The 15,831-nt window shown below is 40.7% G+C and overlaps 1 protein-coding gene across 8 annotated transcripts in view; it reads left to right on the plus strand.

Moving 5' to 3' along the window:
• Positions 1 to 15,831, plus strand: part of LOC144092156 (uncharacterized) — a 119,811-nt gene that overhangs the window by 77,204 nt on the left and 26,776 nt on the right. For all 8 annotated transcript variants that reach the window (XM_077624945.1, XM_077624952.1, XM_077624949.1 and 5 more), the window contains one exon: positions 7,192 to 7,362. In XM_077624945.1, the coding sequence (XP_077481071.1) occupies positions 7,192 to 7,362 (171 nt within the window). The remainder of the gene's footprint in view (positions 1 to 7,191; positions 7,363 to 15,831) is intronic.

Raw genomic sequence — 15,831 nt, forward strand, 5'->3', positions numbered from 1 at the left:
GATCCATGGCATGGGCTAAAATGATTTCTAACCACTCATACCATGTTGAAAAATGGTGTCATACTAAATAGTTGCCATTGATAATCATGTTTTGGTTTCTATAATGTGGATCTGGTATTTATGAAATGACAAAAGTCAGGAATGCTCTAGTTCACATGTGTCAAAGTGGCGGCCCGGGGGCCAAATCTGGCCCGCCGCATCATTTTGTGTGGCCCGGGAAAGTAAATCATGAGTGCCGACTTCCTGTTTTAGGATCAAATTAAAATGAAGAGTAAAGATGTATATTAAATTTCCTCATTTTCCCCCTCTTAAATCAATCGTTGTAATTTTTTAATCATTTTTTTCTGTGTTTTTAGTTCAAAAATCATTTTGTAAAATCCAAAAATATACAAAAAAAGCTAAAATAAATATTTTTGATCTATAAAAAAACGAATATTCAGGGATTTTAATCCAGTTCTTTAAATCCATTTATTAAAAAAAAATCTAAATATTATATCTAAAATGGTCCGGCCCACGTGAAATCAAGTTGACGTTAAAGCGGCCCGCGAACCAACCCAAATCTGACACCCTTGCTCTAGATAGTACTTTATATGTCGTATTTTAGCTTACAAGCCAAAGTAATTTTATTTGCAGAATTCCTGGATATTTCCTCGATGAAAATATAAGCCCATCTCTTTTTTTCCACCCCTACATCTTCAGTACGTATGTTTTATTGGCTTGTGTAGCAAATCCTTTAGCCAAGGCTCTACAATCATTTCACATCCTCCATAATTCAAGCATGTTATGACCATTAGTTCAAGGTTAAGAGCAAAATAGCCCCTTCTCTCCCAGACAGATACTGTACATCAATGTTCCAAATGGGCATTTCAATGCTATTTTCAGTAAATAATAGCGGTGGAGGTCACGTATTGATCGGCCATTGAAGGGGACCTTGGGGGGACGTTAAGACGGGTCATTGGTGCTTGTCAATGATCTCAATGGCCTTGGACTTGACAGATCTGCCGCTATCATTCAGAGTTAAACTAGTCGTCTAATAGCAAATCGAAGGCGGTCGATAGATATTATCATGTGATTATGAGTCGGTAACACAACTCATAAGTCAAAGATCTCATTATTCTGCAGAGGTGAGAGAGGTTGGTACGATTTGTGAGTTCTTGGACTTTAGTATTCCTACTTTTTTGTCCTCACCACGGTTGCCCTGTGCAGTGGCTGCTGGGCCGTAACTCCGCGTCAGTTATATTGCGATAACCTTTACGCAACAGCAGATATTTCACCTGCTTAGCTGACTTGTTATTTAACGCTAAGCCTCTTCCATCAAGAGGAGGGCGCAACGGTCGAGAGGAGCATCAGTCAGCCGCGTTGCCCGGCGACCAATTGCGGTATGGCAGCATACGTATCCGTCAAATGCGTAACCTTTGCGGCGCCCGCACTTAGCATCACAACACCATTAAACATGCAGGGGTTGCTTTCACAAGGGCTTTAAGGCTAACAACCCTCGTGAAGCCGATCGCTACACAGACGTCGGTGTCATCCAACCTTTGACGGAAAGTTGTTCGCCCACAAAACATACCAGATAATCATGACTTTGTCTTGAGATGAAGTGAAGCCGCATGTGGCTCATTTTTCTGGGTAGTCGTGTCTGCTCATTTGCAGTTGTTTGATACTGGTTTTGTGGTCAAGACAACGGACTCTGAGAACAAGACTCGACCGAAACAAGACGAGACAAAGACCACGGGCGCATTATTTTTCAAGGTCATGTTGGATGATAATTGGTGGTTTAATTGCGGTTTTAACTTGTTTGTCTGTTTAAAGCATGTGTACACGGTGAAGCATTTTATATATAATGGTCTACTATTGCAGAATTTGAACTTGCTGCTTGGTCTGAAATAGTGAGTTCAGTCTAGTGAGTGGCGACTAGCCAATGGATTAATCTGTCATTCGCCCAATGTCAGCTTGGAAAGGCTTGCGGTAACCAAAAATCCAAATACTTTTAACTCACTCCATTCATTTGGTTTCCATTTATAAGCTCAACTTTCCCTCCAATGTTTGTTGGCCGTTTCACTTTGCTAATTTGTAAACACGTCAACCAGGAATCAAATCAAAGTCACAAAGTCTCCTATGACTGCGAGAGCAGAGCAGCAGGAGGCCCTCTCTTTCTTATTTTGCATCTTAATATCATCCTGCATTTCCCCCAATGGAACAATTTCTTTGATTTGATTCCCTCGTGATGAAAGGCCCAGCCTCGTCTTGGTTGGCTCACCTTTCTCAAGTCCAAGCTAGACACACTGATTTGGGAAAATGTAATTCTAATTTATCATTTTTCAGCCTCAGGCGAAACTCTCTCAAGCCTGGGGCTGTTTGAAAAGCAGTCGGACACAAAGACGGACCCTGGGAACTTTGCCCATGCAGTCAATCAGTCAGACACCCCAGAGTGCCCAAAGCAGAGCAGCTTGTTGTTTTTCTTGTCGGCGGATATCAAACGGCTTATATATATTTTTTCTTCACCAGATAAAATACATGTAAATAAGAGTGACTTTCCCTCCAGTTTTCTTTTTGGTTGTTGTAGTTGTTGATTTTTCTTGTTTTGCTTCACAAATTTAACTGAAGATGGTTTGCGGTTGTGCCTGGTCGAGGCGGCCAGGGGTCCAAGACTTCAAAAGGCCCGCCAGAGGTCTGTGACAGTGAATGCAGCTGGTGTCTGAGCCGCATCACTGGGGCAAGCTGCAGGCCGGGGCCTCAGCTGCTCCACTATAAAGACGCACTGGGCAAAGCAGTGGCTTCAAAGCCTTCACCCACACACACACGGAAATAACAAACACCCCCTCCCAAACAAAAAAAAAGAGCTTCCTCCAATCCCTAAAAAAACATCACTTTGGTTTTTGGGGCTGTTTTTGTTGTGTAGCAAACTACCGCTGCGTCCCTTTACTTTTCTGCTTGGTCTAACCTCCCCCCCCCAAAAAAAATAATGTATTTGCTGTGATGTCAGGGCCGCTTCTTTGCATTTGTTTAATTCATCTCAATAAAAACACAGCTTAGGTCCCTCGGGGAGCCATTTAGAAACACCAATACGCACATAAAGTTGAATTTGCACGGTAAGACGAAGAGTGCAAATAGAAGTTGAAATACGGAACAATTAAGAGGCAGCTGCTAACTGCTAGTGTGACTAAAGCAAAAGTTCACATCAGGTCAAAGAGGACATAAGGGGGAAATATGTTTTATCAATTGACACATTAACTGTGACATTTCCGCAGTAAAATGGTCAATACATTTTATTTTATTGTGTATTTGAGGTCAGAAATAAATGTAAATATCCTAATGAGTGTGCAGACCTGCGCCAAAGGACAAGGAATCCTTATTTGGATGTGCACCAAATTCATATAGAAATGATAGATGAATTTGGTCATTAAGAGCCATGCATTATTCAACGGGAATTAAATACAACCTGAGAGCAAAAGTTTGTAGTAAAAATTCTGGGTTTAATATTTCAAAATGCATGTGATCCCAGATTTAATTAGTGTGCAAAAAAATCCCTTGGTTTAATTTTTTAATTTTTTATTTAATAGTAGAGTAGAAAATAGCTAAAATCTTGAACTGTAATAAATCACATGATCAATATGACAAGCGAGAATCAGAATTTTAGGCGTTTCTTTAAAGATAAATTTAAAGTTCAGAGGGCAAGTGTTTTTAATTACTATTTAGTTTCATGTGATGACAATCAGTGAATTTATATTGACACAGTTACAAGTTATGGGCTTTCCTTTGAAAAAGTTAGTATTACCTTAGAAAGTATATGTTTGAGCAATTTTGATTTAAATTGGAATTTAAATTTTGAATATATAAATTGAGAATCGCACACTAATCAATGATAATTCAATTTTTGAAAGCTGTACAATTCGAAAATTTGAGTAGCAGTCAACTTATTAAATATCACAATCCTTGAAAATTGAAATATTCTCATTTGGTCAGTACACATTTCTGGGTGGGAGATTAATGTATTTTATTTAAGGTGTGGTGGGCTTTTTTTCTCTATCATTGGCTGAACAATTTTGTCAGTTATAGGTGTATTTCAGTTTTACCTCTTAAAAATATTCCATATTGATCCTGAAAAACTCCAAACAAACCTACAAAATATTAGTGTAACTTTTGTGATGTTTCATTGCTGTTTGCACTTGAATAATTTCATTTCAAAACATTATTTTACTAACAAAGGCATTCTGTGAGAAATCACGTGCCAATGAAATACTGCAACTCAAATATTTCTGAAACTATAAATACAGAGACCACTCATAAGCTTGATAGAAAATAGTTCATTTAATTTGTACAAATCCGACTTCTTTTCCAAAAGTTCTCAAAGGCTATTTTTTATTCATCTCTTCTCGTTGCTTCCAGCATTGGTCTATAGAGGGCGTGCCAAAGCAGCAATCTGCTCTCCCCCAGCGGGGGACCCCGCAGACACACAATAGCCCCACGGGGGATGCACACAAGGCCACTTTCATGTGTCTTTAAAGGGAGGAAATGGCTTTGTTAGATAGAGGAGCACTAATATACTAACACCGAATATAAAGATAGCCGGCGTATTAAAAGATTTCTGGGGGAAATAAGTGCGCTTTCTCTACGGACGAGATAGGGGGGCCCCTGAATAAAACATAACGTATCTATTGCCGTCGAGTCGGTCTGGCCCATCATTCATTTAACCATTTATTTATGACTCCATTCATCTACATAAATATTTAAGCATGTCTTGGCATCTTTATAGGGCGCTTGCTCTGGAGCTCCATTACAAGGAGTCGTGTCCTAGTACGGCCATATGCCCCCGATCTGGCGACATTACGCTCCACAATTTATGGACACACCAGCTCAAGTGCAGTGACATAATTCTGGTGTTGATTTTTATTTTTTTTCTCCTGTGTTTCAATGTAGTATAGCCATGCAAATATTAATGTCTGCCTAACGACTGCCTGGCGACAACAGCCTGCCAAGCCTGACAGGATACATATACATATCATATGGAATCAAATAAATTGGGCATGCCCCATATGGACAATACTTGGAGACTCATTGGATACATCATTAGGTGCACAGCCAAAAGCAAGCAGTATTTAAGTTGTTTTTGTTGTTGTAATGAAGTATACACGCGAGAAATGTCAGTTTTTGTTGTTGTAGTAATGAAGTATACACTCTAGAAATGTCAGTTTATATTTTGTTCATGCATTTATCTCCCTTTAAACTGAAAAAAAGGTGGTGCGGGTAGGGAGTTTCTTTAGCAGACAGCCTACAAAACTGTAAAATGTTCCAAAAAAAAGATTGTAATGGCCAAAGGACGTCCATTTTGCACATAAGAGGAGGTAGATGTTTGATTTTCAATAGCCTGCAGTCTAAATCAGCTCTAAATAGCATCTAAAGGCGACTTTTTTTTCATCCCCAAATATTCCCCTCTGCTAATCATATCTAGCCGAATCACTGGGCTGAATATATTCGGTCCCTTATGCTCTTGTAGCCTTTTCCTCCTTGAGTCTTGAAGCCATCATGGCATCCCACAGCTGTCTTGACCTGGTGGCCACAGGAAGAGGAGAAGGCTCAGGAAGCTCAGTGTGACATCGGGATCAGGTCCAACCTGCCTTCTATCTGTACTTAGTGTGTGCGTTGTGGTAGAGAATGTGGCTTGATGACGGTCACGCTCGAGAGGCGACAGGAGAAAATGATGCGCATGCAGGTGGTCAAATGTTCTTTTTCTTCTTGTTGTCGTCTGGCACCAGACAACCGTCACAGCTTTCGTTGGTGTTCATCACTTTGAAGCAGAAGTCCTGGTGGGTGTTTATGGTTCCTCACATACCCCCCCACCAGCTTCTGCATGCTTCCACGCGGACCCCCGTCCCTACAATCCCACTTAGACTTGCTTTTGTCATTGAAGGGGAAGAGAAAACCTGTAAGGGCTTACAACATGTGTCTGTAATAAACCATGGTACGCTTAACACAGGCCACACTATTAGGAACACTAACCAAACTACATTTCTAAAATTTCTGCTTGCCGTTGTGGTCTAACAAAAAAATAATGTATCACTAAATGTGTATTGTTGTAAGCATTAACAGCAGTACAGTACTGTCAGTATATCCTTTTATATTTAAAAATGGGGAGGGAACTGTTTACCAATGTTTGTGTTAAGAATCCAAAACTTACAGTATTTTTTTCTCAATCACATTAATCTATTTTCTCCACAATTTTCTACTTACTATACTGTAACAATATGCACTGTACTACTGTTACTATTTGTAAAAAAAAATATGGAGACGTATGTTTCCCTTAAATTTAAATTGTCCCTCACAAACTGCATTCGCCACTATAATCAATGAAGACGATTACAGCAAACTTTACTGGATGGCAAATGTATATATTACATTTCAGTAACAATAACAACATGGAAAACAACAGGCTAAATAAGCATCTATTTGAAAACGTTTTTTCATTATAACTATAGCCTAAAAAAAACATCATAACAGGTTGTCATTAGGCAGAGGGGTGGGGTGTGCTTCAGTATTTTTTGGAGGTCCAGCAAAATTATGATAAAGTGCAACTTATGGTCAGGAAAATACGATACAGCGCAGAACATCAAATCCTCACTTTTTATCGCTCAGTCCCTATCTTTCGATTACTGTCTTCTGCCATTTGGCCATCTTGGTTTTGCACGCCCGTGCTTGTAAAAATGTTTATATTAGCAGTCCCAAACACAAAACATCCCTGTAAGCCATTGGGTGACCTGCTAAAGGTCAGCAATGGCCACAAACAGTCCTCTGTTGCTATGAAACTGCTGTCACTATGAAAAGATGTGGAGGTATCCCTTTTTCTGAGAGAAAGGGTCAAGTTTGGCTCATCAGTCACTGGGCTTAGCAGCTGGAGGCCAATGACGGCTGTTGAGATGTTCAGCAGCTCCACTCCTGTTTGAACTAGTCTTTAAAATTGCCCAATAGGATAAAACTGAGACGATAAATTAAAGTATAAAAAAAATTGGCCTCACACGTAGAACACACTGACACATTCGGCTGAGTCACATGCGTTCAAAGAGGAAAAAAGCAACGATGCGCCCCTTTGTGTGTTTTCCCAAGTTCGGGTCGGTGTCTTCAGGTGCGCCCGACACCTCGACGTGACCTCCTTTACGAAAATGTGACGCACACTTTTGCTCTATGTTGTTTCAGCACGGGGAGAGCAGCAACGAGGTAGAACAGGGCTGATTTTAAGTGCGGGTCAAGCTGTGGCCAGGCCTGTGGGTAGCAGTCATCCGATCCCCCCCCCTGAGGTACCTCTGGTCCTGGACCTATTTGAACCCCCACCTGCTGGGAGAACTTCACTTTGGATACATTTTTCAGGTGAGTTATACAAAAGTCAACACAAAAATTCGGAGTTCACCATTTCTGCACATACTACACTGCATCCTTACTGTTTTTGATTTGCTTCTTTAGTTTCCCCCCATATATTTTTCATACAAATATTAACCATATTGTGATTACATGCAATATGACTGAAAAATGGGTTACTTTTAATCAACACAGACTTTCAAGCATAGTAAATGTGAATTGTAACAGCAAGTTTAAAATTTTGTGTTGATCAAAAATAGGATAATATTACACTCCTGGATAATAGATGTTAGATCACGAAACTTTAACACATGATGGGTGCTGTCACTGAAGCTCGCTCGTAATAACATTTTTACCTCATGACACAGAACAAAAATAGACCAGACTCATGCTTGTAAATCAAATAACTTATAAATTCACGCTCTTATAGGTCAAGCTAGCACTCTAAATGAAATACAGCAATAGTGAGAAAAGGTTTAAACAAATCTATTTGCTTGGATGTGATTGACATTTACTCACATTGGAGTGGCAGAATGCTTTTTAAATTCAGTAGTTTTTTCTTAATATTAGCTCAAAACACATCAGAATTTTTTTTTAAAGCCAATATTCACCCCCTTAATCCTCACTAAGACTTTTTTCTCACCAACCTCAGCAACACGTTTACTTCATGGAAGCAATTTATTTCATTAGTCGGTTCAAACAGCGTTTCTATGGCGCCGTCCATTAAACGACATGGCATTTTAGAGTTAAACGCAGATTCCACTCGTGCTTTTTTTTTTTGCGGGACTTGATGTCATCGTTCCGTCTGCTTCGTTGGGTTCCCCTCCCTCCTGGTTCCATGTTGTGGTTTTCTGTGTTGTTTTGTGCCTGTGGAAGACTTGTCGGGTAGAGGCGGGATGAGAGCTCATCCATCTCTAGCTAACAGCCACCAGTCCGGGCCCCACACTGGAGCCCCGGAGAGCGGAAGTGATCGCTCACAGCAGCAGGAGTACGAATCCCACATCCCCCGCCCCCCCCTCTCGACACAGGGGGGATCGCTGCCATTTAACCCATCCAGGGCCGGCCTATTTTACTTAGCTCACGCAATCGCGCTCTTTGCGTGTCAGTCGTATGCTTCTGTCATTATCTGCACATCTGTGCATATTCAATCATTAGCGTGACTTTTCCGAAGATACATCCGTCACTTTCCCTCCTTCCCCCCCCTCAATCGTTTTCAAGAGCACCCGCCCCGCCGTTAGCGTGTAGAAACTGGCACTAGCCCGACTCGTATTGACGTGGCGTTGTTTAGGGCCTCGTAAATTGTTATCATGAGAGAAGAGTGTTTTGTAAAAAAGTACAAGAACTACTTTGTCAGTATGTTTCCTGTTTGAATGATGATTATGCAACAGTTTCCAAGAAACAAGACGTTCCACACATATTGCTTGTGGGTTTCAGTCCATGAATGATTCATGAGGAGTCTTTTGCTGTCCTAAAATTCAGTCGCTAAAAATGCAATATTTAGATATGTACAGGACAGTGTTGTTGTTTTTTTTCTTCACATTTAGTAAAGCTATTAGACATGCTGTTTTAATGGTAAGGATACGGTACCAAGATTAGAATAAAAACAAGTTTGAACAATTTAAGGCCGCCCAAAGAAACATTGTCAACCTGAAATTTGGGGTATTCGGATGTTTCGTCGAAAGACGTTTGGTCCCCGGACGTTTGGTCGACCGGACGTTTGGTCCACCGGACATTTGGTAGAACGGACGTTTGGTAGAACGGACGTTTGGTAGAACGGACGTTTGGTAGAAGGAACATTTGGTAGAACGGACGTTTGGTCGTCGGGTTGTTACTGTTGAAACCAGCTCTCAAACTTGTAATCATGAGAGAGAGCGAGTTTAATATCTAAATATCTAATATCAAAATATCAACAGAAAAATCTCTGTCATAATTTGACAGTGAGCGAACCCGGCGACCAAACATCCATTCTACCAAACGTCTGTTCTACCAAACGTCTGTTCTACCAAACGTCTGTTCTACCAAACGTCTGTTCTACCAAACGTCTGTTCTACCAAACGTCCGGTCTACCAAACGTCCGGTCGACCAAACGTCCGGTCGACCAAACGTCCGATTGACCAAACGTCCAGGGACCAAACGTCTTTCGACGAAACGTCCGGTCACGGAAATTTGGTGATCCATGCAACTTTATATTTACAATGCGTACACCACCCAAGTTCTAGCACTGATGTTGGCCATAAAATTAAAGATAATGTTCAGATAATTGATACTTACATTATTGGAATATACTTATCAAATGGTGACCTCAACAACCGATTGCTTACATTTCCGTCCGTGTCTGTATAGGGGTGAACTCAGCACAACTATCTGACTTTCTCCCTAAATATAGAGTGGGACTTGTTTTGCCACCTTAGAGGGATGTGAGAACTCCGCTGATTAGACCAGCTTGTCTGTTATCATTCTCGCTGTGGCACGCCACCTCCCTCTGCACGCGTCCTTATTTACGCCGAGATTTGCAGTCGGGAATGGTTTCCAGGACTGGAATTCTAGGTCTCGGTTCAGTCTAGGTGACGCCAAGGTGAAAGGATTCATCGGGGAGGTAATGGTTGACCATGCGCCATTACGGAGAAAAGAGCAGTCAGTGAAGAATGAGGGTTGCGGAAGCGGGGAAACGAGCGGTCTTGAATACATATGAAAGCTGAACGGGTAGTTAGGTCAAGAAATGAAAGAAAATGGAGTCAATCACAGCCAGGGCGCGATGACTTTTAAACAATAAAATTGACGACCCCTGTCTGTTCGGGGTAAAGCGTGAATGTCGTGAGCCATGACCAAAAAGCCATTGGTGACTAATGCCAAGCGAGTGCTTCATCTTTGACCCCCGTGGCTGGGAATGGAAAACCAGAGCAAATGGGGAAACATTTCAGAATATGAATTACAGGAGGACCTTTTTCCAAATGAGTCTCAAAATGACACAAATATCATCTGGTAATGTATTTGTATTCATAGAAAAAAAGTGAAACAAGGGTTGCTTTTCCTTTGTGACCACTTGTTTTTTTTCTTTCTTTTTTTTTGTAACCCACAAATGACATTGCGGGAGAAGACGGATGGTCGTGGTCATAATTACAGATCCATTTGAGCATTTTCCATCCCTACCAATCATTTTCACCCAACGCCCAACTGTTTGATGTCTCTAAAAGACATTTGTAAGGCTTAAAGCTTTTTAAAAATATTTTCAATCCCTAATCTGTGTTGTGGTAGGTTTTATGTAAATAAATATGAATAGACGATAAATTATATATTGCATGACAAAAAAGTATAGGAGCTGGTTTTATTGAGTATTGGTAAAATGTCTTCCAATTTACAATATTCAGATCGATAAATATCACAATTCAATCAATTCACAACAAACATTCTTTTTCAAAGATATTTTAGTTTTGCTTGGAGTCCTTATTGGCTTTTAAATAATAGCATTTATTTTAAATGTATTTAGTCTATTTTTATGAAAACTGCACTCTCCCATTAGCTCTCAGAAATAGTAATTTATTCTTACTGTCTATTTACTTGGTTTTATTTTAATCTTATATGCAACATAAAAAACACCAAATAAAATTAACCCTAAAATTAAACTAAAATGAAGCATTTTTTTTACCACTTATCGTCACAATGGTTTTGGGGGTGCTGGAGCCTATCCGTGCGAACTACAGGCCGCAAACTCCCTGAATTGATTGCCAGCTAATAGAAACTAACTGAATGAACATAATTTAAGACCAAGAAAAACACAATTTCTGAAATTGTCCTTGTCACGTCTTTGGTTTCTCAAAGCGAGCAAAAAAATACAAATAAAAACTGTTAAGATGTTAAAAATAAGTATGCGCTTGACTTAACAGATGGACGCGCCCTGAGTCGACATTTTTTAATTGGGGAAAAAAGGCACAAACAAACAGAGGGCGGGAATAAATGAAAATGCACACAAACACATTAAGACAAGCTGGAAAAATGAAAATGACCTTGAGGAGTGGATTGCTCATTAAAAGTGATGCTGGAAGGCTGCAAACAGGCTAATTAGAGAGAGCTCCTGCTCATACTTAGCAGTAGTGTTCGAGGTGGGGGGCCGTGTTTGTGTGTGGGTTCAGTGTTGTAAGAAAGCTTGTTTTTCGCCCTGTCTTGGCGCCAAAGTCTTAAGTCAATTAGGTTGCTGGAACAAGAGGGCAAACACATCCAGTGCAAACACGTGAACCAAAGCATATGGACGCAATTTGTTTTGGATATGGATGGATGGTGACTTAAGTCAATTGAAATGATAGCAATTATCACTCCCTATGATGTGAGAACCAACACAGACACGGTTCATATGCAACAGTTCAAATTTCAAACCTGCTTCTTGTCTAGAACAGTAAACATTGAAGTGCAGTTTGCAAGAAGGATGCCTTTGTTTTCCATATTTTATCATTTATGATGTTCTAAGAAGCATGACACCAATACCGTAGAACGATTGCATTTACTGGTAGTGTATGTTTATTGAAATGAATATTGGATTTAACTGTTATGTGTATGTTTTAAGAACGGTGCCTTGTTTTTCCAACTTAAAAAAAATCAGGCCCACACCCGATGAACCCCTATGTGAAACTATTCAAATTATATGTATTGAAAAGTAATTTCCATAATTTATTTGACAATAGAGCACACCTGAAAATAAGCCGTTTCCACCCAGTTTATAAGAAAAACTTAATGTGCATAAACAAAAACTGTATTCTGAGATATGTACACCAAGACATGCAGCTGACTAACCTGTAAAAATTCATAAATTAGCCATAGTGGTCTACAGGCCATGTGGTCCAAAGTGGGGCAGAAAAATAGCAGTTTGTAGTCTGAAAGTTACCGTTATCTGATAACTCGTAGTCTTTTTTTAATGATACACGCGGATGTAAAGAAATAAACGTTTAATGATGGCTAATTATTTTAATTTACGGCCATATTTGTATTGTAAACAAAAATGGCAACAGAAAGAAGAAGCATGCTAGGTTTACAGTTTAGTACTGTTCAGCATTTTGCCATTTTTATACGGTTCCTTAGTTTAATTTGTGTTCTACTTCAACGTAGCTGTATGTAACGAATATGGTTTTACAGTATTTCAAATGTTATTTTGCGACACAAAACAGATCAAGGTATGGTTTGCCGTGGGTGTGGTCAAATGAAGAATACCACCATTGCACGAAGACCCTTCAATTCACCTGCCAGGTGGCAGCTTCCAATAATTTGGTACATAATCACACGTCATTTAAGCGTGGCAAAATCGCATCTTAGAAAATTTAAGTGGACCACCCGTTCTTTAACAGCAGGTTTGTGGAGATCAGTCGTAGCGGTTTCTCTAATTGGAAGCGAGCTCCTGCCAAATGCGGTCCTCTAAAGATGTCGACCGTGTGCGCTGACTTGGCCAGAATGGCTGTGCCATTACAAAGCCGACTTTTGTGATCTACATCCCCTCTGATGGAGGAAAAGAACATGTTGTTCTTAGTCGTCCTGTCCTCGTCGCTAATACTACCAATTCAGACACCCCAAACACAGATGCCCCCGTCCTTCTTCTTTGTCTTTTTTCTTCTTTTTGGGGTAACAGAAGGATACAAAATGTGCTGGAACGGGTTGAACAATTTCATGTCTGGCATGAAGTCGCGGTAGGGGGAAGAAGAAAACACACCGCAGTTTGCACGGGATGCCAAAGGAATGAAATCATTGCGACAGAGGAACAACCCAAAATGTCTGTGTGTCACATACTTTAGCGGCATGACATTCATCTCACAGTGAATTCCAAACGGTGATTTTTATTTTTCGCTTTTTATTGACAAGATGTCTTCTATTCCTAATCTTACAATCTTGTTACCTTTCGATGGAGTCTCCTTGTTTTTTTTGTTTTTTCCGTGTGATCTCTTACTGTGCCCATATTTGTTTGGTTCCACCCTTGCTCTGGTGGTCTGAATGTTATTTAGGGGAATGGAATAGGAAGGGAGGGAGTGAGGGGGGTCACTGATATGAACCTGTGAACATCTGCCTGGAATGGATAGATATTAGAGATGGAGATGAGCCACCCAAGGGGGTGCCGGACTATGCGGACCCTTGCAAAAAAAAACGTTTGTTTCTCTGTGGCTTGTTTCCTTTTATCAAAGAATCATATAAGAGGATAAGAGACATTTTTTTTTAGGATGAGAGGAGGAGGAAGTGGTGGAGGGGGGAGTGTTGGAGCAGGAGAAAGGCATTAGTAGTTCCTGCCAGCTGCCAAATGATGCCCTTGATTGCCTCTCTTCTTGTGCAGAAACAGAAGGTGTGAGGGGTGATTAGGCCTGGGCCCGATCCCTGATGAACAGATGTTAATAACAAAAGCTCGCGTTCATTGTGGTTAATAGCCGAGCGCGCCAGGGCTGGAAAGCTGAGGCTGGAGGGGGGAAAAAAAAAATTTGCCTCCATTGCTCTTCGCCTCTCTCCCGCTCCCTTCGAAGGAGAGAGATAGGTTCGCACTGCTAATGTTTAGGCTGTACACTAACGTAATGAGCGTGGTATTTGCAAGAAAAGGTAATGATAATCCGTCAAGATGCAAGACAAAAAAATAAGGTGTGGGGCGGGGGGCGGGGGGCAACTCCACAAATGATGGTGGTGCGTCGCATGGAGATCAAGGAGCTCAGGGTTTGTGCTGTTAACTTTTAGTTGATGATCGGCCGCTGATGATATCGGAGATAAAGTGATGCTTATAAAGCCCTAGCCGCATGGCTGCCTCGTCTCTGATTAGGGTTTTGTCTGCAGGCTGTAACGACAACAACTATAACATGCAGGGGAGTCGCCATCATTTGATTTCGTGTGGACTGAAATCACTCAACTCCGAGGAACGTGATGAGGAGAGCCGAGCTAAATCATTCTGCGTTAACAAGCAAAAAACTAAGTTTGAATTATATCCCACCCACTGCAGTTTGTTAACCAAACATTCAAGTACATTGTAAAACAATAAGTGAATTACAGAGGAAAACTTATAGCCATCAATCAATCTAACTTGGATTGGATAAGTCAAAAAACGCAGGCAACAAATACCAAACTGGATATTTGAGATTCAAAAGCAGCTGTGTGTAACCAATTCCACCACTTTTATGAAAGACCACTCCTGTATTGTTTTCGTGAAAACGTGACTCGCATATTTAGAAAACATTCATACAAGGTGAATTGTAGGTAATTCCTTTGTGAAGAAAAATGGAGCCTTTCTCCTTTCTTTTTTTGTGTCCAGAACAGAGGGAGACTCTACTCATTCTCCAATGTCTCTGTGGGGGAAAAACTAGATTGCGGTGATGCATGCCGAGGCCAAATCTTTCGCCTGGGGACCGCTAGAAAAAGAACCCAAGCGGGGGGAAACAACAACAGTTGCGGACCCTGAAACCTTGCGTCTTCAAATTGATGCTTTTTCTAGTGTGCGAGGTAGTCATAGTGAAGACAATTTGGTGATACAAAGAAATCCTATTCCTGTAGGATTCTTGACCTGAATCGTCTTTGGTGGTGCACTATTCAAACGTGAAGAGGTCCTGATGGGAGCCGTGAGTCATTTTCACTATATTATCAGTGTTTATCTTTGAGGACAACTTTTTATCCATGTTTCTGTCTTGGTCATAGAGAGATAAATATAGAATAGCAATGCTGTCACCTCAAAATCGGTTTTAATCTGTTCAAGGGAGAAGACATTTTGAGCTCATTCTTAGCTGTCTTGGTTTAGTCCATTTTCTTAGCACATTGCCTTTTGTTACAATCTGATTTTAGCTTCAATTAGGCTTGTCTGCAAACTTTCTCGATCTTGGCTTTGCCTTGATGAAGGTCGATCTTAGGCTCCTCCTCGCCTGTCTCTCATTGCTTCAATATTAGTTTCGTTATATTTTAAATTGTCATGGTCTTGACATGGACTCTTAACATTTCATTCTTGGTCTTAACATGCTCTCCAACTACTTCCATTTTTGAGGATGGTGCTGGCAATACTCTGAGTATCCAACTGATGCATACATCGGACAGTTGTCGATGAATTCTTTTCCAAATCATCCATTTTTGACACAATTTAGCAAAGTATAACGTGATCCATCATTGAAAGACCAAAATAATACCTGACCTAGTAAATACATTGCAAGCTTGACTTCCCCTTTAAAATTGAAAGCAGACAATGCTAGTTAAGAGTTATATTCCCAGCGGTACGCTTTCTCTCCCAGGCATCAAACACTGCTGTTTAATGTACACTCATGCCCCATCTACCTTGTCCTCCATTATATTCCTCTCTACAGACCTCCGTCTCATGCACACTTTCCCCCGGCCCCATGCTGGCCCTTGCTATTTATTGAATACATCTTTTACTCAGCTACATTTTTCCACCTGAGCTGGCAGTTGCAACTTTTATGGGGGTTGGTGCAGAGGGGACCAAGGCCCCGGTAGTTTTCTGTACACGCATTATGCTCCAGCGCACGACAGCCA

The sequence above is a fragment of the Stigmatopora argus genome, chromosome 17, assembly GCF_051989625.1.
Source record: "Stigmatopora argus isolate UIUO_Sarg chromosome 17, RoL_Sarg_1.0, whole genome shotgun sequence".
NCBI classification, from domain to species: Eukaryota; Metazoa; Chordata; class Actinopteri; order Syngnathiformes; family Syngnathidae; genus Stigmatopora; species Stigmatopora argus.